Consider the following 9,594-nt stretch of genomic DNA (forward strand, 5'->3'; position numbering starts at 1 on the left):
GCATCAGGCATCCCTTTTCCTCTGTGATATTTAGATTGTAATTATTTCCATATATTTTCATGTTGTCAAACCTAGTAAATACCTTGCTATTTTATTGTTGGATTTGTATATTTAATCCTCCTTCACTTCAGGAATTGAATGAGTGACTTGACTAGAGTATTTGAAAACATTAGCTGACGCACTAGCTCTATCGTCCCCCTTCAAAAGATGAATCACCATGTCTCTTATCCAATAGTGGAAGAATCGCCTGACATTAATCAAAGACTACAGATGAGTCACCTGTGTCAAAAAACACCAAGAACCAATTAGTAGTTTGATACTTCTTCAGGCGCCACAGACAGCTTGATAAAAGGGTCTTCTCGCAGTAATAAAGGCAATTTATTCAGTCACCCTTCCCTGTAATGTGCCAATGACAAATAAACAAATCTGGCATCCAACGTCACAATAAAAACACATTCAAGGCTCAAGCCACAGCATTCCTAGTCTCTAGAACACAGTGAAATATTACTACTGATTAAGCCACTATAATTCAATTTGTTGTTTTGCCCCATATTTATAGGTAGATAAAACCTGTTCAGCTCTAGAATTGTGGAAATCAGTCACCCAGGAAGGTATAGGCACAAAAGGCATTTCTTCAGTCAATGTTGGTAAAACACAGGTACAATACTTAAATGTTCATGTATTGACATCTTGAGCCACTGTTGTGATACCCTTTAGCTGGATGAAAGGGGGTTGATCTGCTTTGTGGATGTGATGTAGGCTGACAGAATATTAATCAGTCTCAAGTCTCAATAACAATAGTCTATGTGGTAACATTAGCAGGAATAAAAGCAATGATTAGTAGCAACCATTCTTTATTAAAATGGTACAACTTGTTCAGGAGAATGATGAATAATTCAATGTCTCTTTGTTGAGGGAGAGAGGACAGACAGACAGACAGACAGACAGACAGACAGACAGACAGACAGACAGACAGACAGACAGACAGACAGACAGACAGACAGACAGACAGAGAAGTCAATCTATTTATATAAAACAGATGCATCCTTTTTATATTAAACATTATAAGCTTGAGAAGTACAGTACTACAATGAATAACAGGAATAACCAGGCAGAGGGTGTAAAAATATAAAAACATGACATGAATAGTGTCACACAGTCACAGTATCATAATACTGTATGTGTAATCGGAGTAATACTACCATACTGTACACACAAATTTGGCCAGTAATTATTGATATAGCTTGGCTGAGGACAATTCTGTGTTCCTCTAACCACATCTTCTAATAGGAAGAAATTGGAAAAATCCAAGCTACTGAAACAACAACGGTATAATACCCACCAGGGGTGCCAGAGAGAGAGAGGGAGGGAACGAGCACCTCAACCAGATGGACCCAAGGACAATGGACTAACAACATCGAGAGTACAGTGCATCTGCAGCAAGAACATGAGGAGCCTGAGGATACACCAGGCCAGGATGAGATGCTTGACAGCGGAAGCGATGACACAGTGCCCAGAGCCTCCTTGTGTCGTCCACACCCACTGCCAGCACTCCACTGGCCGTTCTATTGGCCAATGCACAGAGCCTCCAAATACCATCAGCTGCTGTAACTAACTGCAATGCACAAAGCCTCCAGAGCCACCAAGTGCCATCCACATCAGTTGTCTGTGCTGTGCTCCACTCACCTAACCAAGAATCCAATGGCCCCAATCCACAAAGATAGCTGCAGTTTGATGAGGACGTAGATAGACCAGATATTGGAAGGGACTGTCAAGGGAGTTGTGGACCGCCGGCTGAAAACCATGGCCACCATATAGTGAACATCGCAGCTAAGGTTCGACCCCTGGCTCCGCCTGGGTTAGTATTGAAGTGTCCTTAAGCAAGACACTTAATTCTTAACAGCTCCCAGTGAGCAGGTTGGTGCCTTGCATGGTTTCCTCTGCTCTTGGTGTGTGAATGTACTGTAATGCTAATGCGCTATATAAAAGCACCATTTACCATTTTTTAACCATTTAATTCAAGAGGCAGTGCAATAAAGCAGGAAGCATGTCAAGAATGCCTATAGCAGATCTTTGGGCAATCCTCAGGAATGAGCTCCTCCTGACCCTGCAGAGAGCAGACTGACACCAGCTGGAAAAGGAAGTGCAGAAGAGGCCCCCCTCAGCATGTTTGGTATATAATGCAACCACTGATCAGAGCTTTCATGGACGACCAAACGGTGACAACAACAGCAGCTATCTCCGCAGATGGCTGGGCTTGTCACGCAGCCTGAGCAGCATTGGGCTGGATGGGAACAGCAACAAGCTCATGCTCCCATTCAGGGCTGTCACTGAGTAATTCATTGTGGCACGGACATGAGAACACCTGCACTACAGCGGATCGAGAGGTACCAAAATGTCCCGTGCAGGGATCGCCAAGAGGATGGGGAGGGCGTGGAGGGCAGGCGCGGCAGTCCAGCAGGCAGAAGCTTGGCAGCTATTTGAACTTCTCTTCACTGGCTCCCAGTGAAACAAAATAAATTTAAAGTACTTATTGTTTTTATATCAATGAAGGGCTTAGCTTCTTCCTATATTTTTGTCATGCTCACTGAATATGCACCGAACAGATCCTTTAGATCAGGAGTAGGAAACCTGCATCTCTAGTGGCTCTTTAGCCCTTCTCCAGTGGCTCCCTCTTGCGTAGGCAAAAACAATTATGTGGAAATGAATAACTATATATTAGCTTTTTATTATTTATCATTGTTATGGCCTAAAGTTATTCTTACAGTCTCCAATTGTAAAAATGTGTAGCATATACACCAAATATAGGCTGTAGACCTATATTAGTAATTGCGAACGCGGAAGGATGCGGAAGTGGAGCTTACTATGTAACCCTGCTCAGGTTGTGTGTCTGTCTGTGATTCTGTCTGTGTTCATGCTCTCATTGGCTCGCGCCCCCATGTGACTCACATGCGTGCACTGCCTGTAAGCAGCCTCCAGAGTGCGCCAGAGTGCAGGAATTTAGACAATGCACCACACACACACACACACACACACACACACACACACACACACACACACACACAGTTCTCTCCCCCATCACGGTGAAATAACACGGATTACAAGTCCGTAAATACACAATATTTTCGAGCTGCGTTCGCTTCCAGCGTTCGCGCGTCTTACTTGTGTTGATACAGCAGGCTAATTTAGACTAATTTAGATCTGTGTTTCAGATAAGGCTCAAACAGTTTCTATTTTATTTATTTTGTGGCCAAAAATTGCTCTTTTGATCGTAAAGGTTGCATCATCAGATAAAGGTCTCCTCAATATCATTATACAAAACATGTAGATCACTCAGATCGGTGGTGGTGGTCAATATGTGTACATGTATCTGACAGTCTTTAGCTGTCTGTATAGGAATGAGAGACTATATTCTGGCCATTTCTCCGCTTGGTTTGGACCTGTGGCCTAGAGGCCAGCATGACTGGCAGAGAATATTAGGATCAGGTCAGATCTAGGGAGATTCTGGCTCAGGCTTTTACCAATAATATCCTACTGCTCTTGCGATCCATAACCTTCCTTCCCCCTGCTCTTTTTGAAAACAGCTTATTTCAGACATTTCACCCTTGCTCTGAAACTTAAAACTCACCAATGCTTAAATAGACCAGACTGGATCACATTGCTTGCTTTGGAAAGCTAAAATAAGTAGAGTGTAATAAACACTTTGCTAAGTTCTACAAGTACAAAGAAAGGAATACACAAACAAACAACCTTTTACTAAATATTTTCTAAAATATCAGAATACCATTTTTTATTGTAACCTTACATTTAAAAACTAGAGAAGTGCACTCGTCGGAGCACAGATACCCGGGTTTCCCATTCAGGGCTGTGTCAGTCGTGGGGTACAGCCGCCCGTAGCATGTGTGCCGCCCGTATAGGGTGCAATTGCTTTTGGCGCTGTGTTGTTTAGAGGCCCCTGAATGTGTGATTCAGATTTAGAGCAGATGGGATGGTGCATTTGTGATTGATTGGTGGCATTTTGTGCAATGTGGGCCTCTCCTGCAAACCTTGAAAGTCAATCCTAGCCAATCCGGATATGACAGAGAAAATGTGTACCGATTTACGTACGTTTCAGACAAAATCTGTAGGAGTAGTAGCAGTGTGCAAGTGTGCAAGGTGCCAAAAATGCAAGGTGGCGGAAAATCTTGACAGGCAGAAATGGGCGGGACCTAAATGGGGAGTGCATAATGAGCCAAGCAATTCAGGGGGATTGATTGTACGTCGTAGAGTTCAATAGTTGTATGGCAAAACATGAAGCGGCCTGTTATAGTGCCACCATGAGGCTGATTAAAAAAGAATGTGGGCCCATTTGGCCCATTGGAAGTGTGTGTGCAATGTTTCATGCCTATTGGTCCAGCGGACAGACTCATGGGAGTGAAAACATAATCCCCGTCCCCGGCCATTCCAGCCTGGTGGGACCAAAATCGTTTTAAACGCAAAGTGTTACAATGTGCAACACTGTATGGATAACATGCTGCATTTTAGCATGCTGCAGAGCTAAAAGGTGACTTTGTCCGTTTTTAAAAGACTACTGTACCTTCTCATCATATCTTGGCACCATTACCTCCTGGCCCTCAACCAGATGTGTGTCAGCAATCGTCAGAGCAAACTGCACCATCATATAACCCCCCCCCACCCCCCGCTGTCTGTCGCTGTGTTTGTGTACAGTACATTCCACCAGCTTTCTGTTATTATGAGTCACTCAGAATCCATGCTAATCATGGCACTGCTGGCACATTCATGAAATTAAATAGCATTTGGTGCACATTTCCAGAACTAAATTGCATCTTGTCATAGATATTCAATCAACGGTGTGACAAATTGTGATCAGTCATTACTTTGTGTTACAGTACCTGGCTGCAGTAGTAGCTACTTTATGGCTCTGAAATATTCTGGATTTAAATGACCCGTTTCAGTCTACCTGCTGCTCATAAAGTTCAAAGTAAATACTGAGGATAAAATACAGTTATATTATTATGAATAAAACATGTGTGTAGATTTGTGTGTAGAAGGCTATGGGGGGTATGGGTAATTACTTTAATGTTGCTCAACATGTTAATGCGGGTTACTGGTGGTTCAGGTTTGATGCTAATTGTTTTTACCTACTTAATATTTTCAATTACTGTAAATGTTGTGGGGATAATAGAATGGGATCTGGTTTTCCACTGACAGCTAGAACGTATTTAGTATTAGCGGAAAGAGCAATCACAAAGCTAATTACTACACAGTTTCATCAATCAATCAATCAATCAATCAATCAATCAATCAATCAATCAATCAATCAATCAATCATCAACAACACCCCATTTGTAATGGAGTACATTGATAACCATACAGTATATTTTGAATGCTATTGTAAAGACGTAAAAAAAAGACATGTATGATTAGTAATACAGTATCCAGATAAAAAGATATGAACTTTCCTATTCAAGTCCCCTATCATCAAGAAGTCTCAACTGAAGACCGTATTGACCTTACATTGATACATCACAATGATGTATCAATGTGATGTACTTATTCCAAGTAACTGCCAAGCAATTAGTACAATAACCTTTGCCATTGGGTATACACAACAATTGCGAGCAATGAACGACTGATTAATTTGCAAACCAGGGTAAAGAACACACTTTATCTACAGTATAGCCTACTCACTGAATAACAGTGAAGACTCCAAGTCCGTTGTCATCGTCTTGGTCCATCTCAGTTGACAAGCTTTTGAAGCAGCCCTTGTTTCGATCTTTTAGTTGTTGTTTTCCCCGTGGCCTGCTCTATCAAGTCTCTCTCACTGATGTGGACTCCTGTCCTCTTTCCCTGGGTTCAGAATTTCTCTCTGCACCACGCTTGATTTGGAGTTTCCATAGGCGACTGAGCTAGCCTGACTAAGCCATTCAGTTATCATCACATACCGTGCTCCAAGTGAGGGGGCCAGTACCCCCGGGGAGGAGACCGAGCTTGTCTCTTCTGCCTCAGTAATGAAATAACATCACATTCCGGGCCAGTGCATCAGAAAGCATGGGGGATCAATGTTGAACAGCTGGACTCCAATGGGTGGCTGGGTTGGAGTTAAGGATTCCCCAATGAGGAGAAAAGGCCACACATTTGGTCTATTGGGTGGGAATTTACATGTATTGACCTTCGTGTTTCAGCATAGTTTTGCCTGCTGATGGTAATGTATTGTAAGTATTGTTCAAAACAGCTCTGCAAAAAGTCAAAGTGCTGCATCGGAACTGTTGATCGCAATCCCTGAGCAAGACATTTGAAAAATGGCATGTGTTCTATGATTATCGGAAGCTTAAAAATTAAGCTTGAACCATAATCCAAATTCTATCACTATGTGCCTGCCACCTGTCACCCTGTATAGAGCCATGTCTAAATCCTATAGTCAATGGATTTGTTAGATCTTAACCTAAATGCCACACAATAGCACTCTATTTCCATTGCCCCTTCCTCATATTTTGTATAATATCCGTATCTATTATCATCTTTAGTGCAGTCGGCACGGTTCGGTTCACATATAGGTAATGAATAAACTATGCAAGTAATATCTACAGTAATGTCTAGATTACTGACTGTCGTGAGTATTCTGCCATGAAACCAGGGCATTACTGCATCATGATATTTCACTTTGGATTATGCTGTGTAGTTGATTTCATGCATGAATGGTGTATGCAGTCCTTCATTCGTTATGAATTGAGGCACATGTGTTTGCCTCTACAAGCAAAGGGAACTGATTGCATAACACACCCCATGCTATGCATGGACGCCGGTGGTCTATGGTCGTCTAGACTAGAGCAACTGGGAGTTTGCTGTCCTGAGAAATGCACAGGTATGGGAACCGCCCGTGGCTCTAAAGGAGCTGTGTGATTTCTATAACAACATATCCTTACTGTGTATGTTACTTCTGTATATTCTGCAACTCATCTATTGTATACACTGCAGCCCATAATGTTTCTTGATGTTTTTGCTCTTTTATGGCTTATGGCTCTGCAAATGGACCATATGGACTGAATGGCGCTCAGTGGGGTTAAACACAAACAAAAGTAGATCCCTCTGTGACATAAATACTTAACACGAACCCACCCAGCCAGTCATGTGGCCTGACTCTCGCCCTGGGCCACAGTGCACTGCATCAGTGGCCTGTTTTTTCCATGACACATAGGCCACGCCACTTAGCACGGGGATGGGAGGATGTTCAAAGTGCAATAACCCCACGTATACTGTACCGTCACATCTCTAGGATGTTTTGTCAGGACCACCACAATGAAGCCCTGGATTTAGTTGAATTAAATGTGCTGTGCTGTTTTGTGCACTGCTGTGCTGTGTGTATGCAAGAATGGTTCATGCCTGGGTACGTATTTAGTTGCATGCAGCGTCGTGCACCAAAAATAGCAGATCTACAAGCTCACAATCCATTGCCTTGTGAGCTTGTAGACTGGCTGTTTTTGGCAGAGATTTGGTGAAGAGGGAAAAAAGGAGGGGGCCAAGTATAGACCCCTGGTGGATGCAGGTCGATGAAGTACCGTATATAAGGTTTAAGTGGTTAAAGACTCTGCGTACAATCAATTTTCCTCGGAAGATTTGGAGCTTGATGGCAAAATGAACATACACATTTTGAGCAAAATATTGATCTCTATCTCTCTCAAACACAAAATAAGTAAACATGCTTGCCACTTGAGGATATAGGCATGAGTAAAAACTGCATGCATATTTCATATGTTCCGTATCCAAAAGACTTGGGAACACAAATCAAGGGCAGAGTACACAGTAGGTGATTTACAGTTTATCGTAGTTGTGTGCAGAACATGTTAACCACTTTAAACCCTCTAGTCTAGACTTAGTTAACCGGACCTGAGTTGACGCTGTTCTTAGACCGATTTGTTTCGTCTACATCTAATCTCTTCGCCCATTTTTATTTTGGCTAATGTTCCCCCCCGGAATATAATTTAGATGCTGGGGTTCAAGTGGTTAAGAGAGGAGGAAGTGACTTTCTCATCAGAAGATGACAGAGTTTATGGAGCAGAACAAACAGTGGATGCAGTCATTTGCATAAAATGATGAGAGTAGCTCCATGCAGAACAGGAAAACTGGTATTAACATAACAACAGCTGCTAGAGAAAAGCTCAGCTCCAATAAAGGTTACTAATGTATTTGTAAAATCCGTCGACTTCATTTACTCTAATGATGTGATTTATTTCACTGAGTCAGAATAATAGTGATTATCACTTTTTCTCATGACAGGATAACGTTTGAGAGTATGTTATTAATCATAATTAATTAAACAAGATGAAAAACGAATAGCATTCGGTTTATGGTCATCTGAAAGTTGTTCTCGCTGTTTAAACTGAACATAAACATTAATTGCCGTGCTCAGAGAAAACACAGTTTTTCCAGAATCAAATTCATCATGATCATTTCTTAAAAGTGGCTCCAAGCTAAACAGACTTGCCACAACTCCGAAAAGGCAAAACACTTCCAAAAACTGTTTAGACTTTACTCATACCATAGACAGGAAGTACACAGAAGTCAATCACAGTCAATGAGATTCCAGGATATCATATTCCTCAAATCAGATAGCAGCTCTCGTGTCAACACACTACAAAAGCTCCTCCCTGCTGCCCTGGGAGGATAGGATTCACAGCATCCAGCAATTATCTGTAACGTGGGAGAAAAATCAATGTGTCCATGGAAAGCTGTAAGGTCACAAACAGAAGCTGTCACTTAGAATGAAGCCGGAGCACTGCGGGGGCTGCAGGCTGGACTACGAGTCCATAGTTCTGATTGCGATAACATGTTCTGATTCAGAACATTTTACACTTGTAATGCCATGAATCATGTTTGATTGAGTGAAATCATTATAAAGTAGACCATTTTCTGAGAATCATTACAGGTTCCAGCATCTAAGGCTTTTGGAATTAAGGCTTTAACAGCAACAATCTTCCTGACTGAATAATGTCCTGATCAATTTTATGCCATTACAGTGATCAGAAAGTCCAAACTAGGACATTGTACAGGATGCAAACTGGATTGTTCCAACCCAAAATAGATTATACACTTGTGTACACACAAACGCATGCACGCACGGCGCACACATATACACACACACACACACACACACACACACACACACACACGCACGCACGCGCACGCACGCACACGCACAGGCACAGGCACAGGCACACGCACACGAACACACCCAGCCATAATTTGCATTATAAGTAGTAAGTGAGGGGGGGCAGCAACAGCAAACTTACCTCTCCTGCTCTTGGTGCTTGTCCGTGGTACTGTTATCACAGTTTGCAGTTTCACCTGTATTGTCAATCTCCATGTCTTCTCTCCAAGGCAGGCAGGCGCACACACCACCGGAGCTAATGGAGGGCAAGCTCAGAGTGTGCCCTTCATTCTCGTGAAAAGATCTTTGCAATAGGAGGGGAGGACTCCTCGAAACATTGATAGTCTGACGTAAATTCTATCAACGGTAAGGGGATATTGAGAAGAGTGAAAAATCAATAGATAGTGGCCAGTTATGTTTCAAGGATCAGACTGAGTGGAAATGTG

At 42.4% G+C, this 9,594-nt stretch overlaps 1 protein-coding gene across 1 annotated transcript in view; it reads right to left on the minus strand.

Annotated features, from left to right (window-relative positions):
• Positions 1 to 9,372, minus strand: part of LOC308105714 (FERM and PDZ domain-containing protein 4-like) — a 41,510-nt gene extending 32,138 nt beyond the window's left edge. The window contains exon 1 of the mRNA XM_080456636.1: positions 9,291 to 9,372. Coding sequence (XP_080312762.1) covers positions 9,291 to 9,364 — 74 coding nt within the window. The 5' untranslated portion in view covers positions 9,365 to 9,372. The remainder of the gene's footprint in view (positions 1 to 9,290) is intronic.
• Between the last annotated feature and the right edge of the window lie 222 nt (positions 9,373 to 9,594).

The sequence above is a fragment of the Gymnoscopelus braueri genome (assembly GCF_963280865.1).
Source record: "Gymnoscopelus braueri genome assembly, chromosome: 18".
Classification (NCBI taxonomy): Eukaryota; Metazoa; Chordata; class Actinopteri; order Myctophiformes; family Myctophidae; genus Gymnoscopelus; species Gymnoscopelus braueri.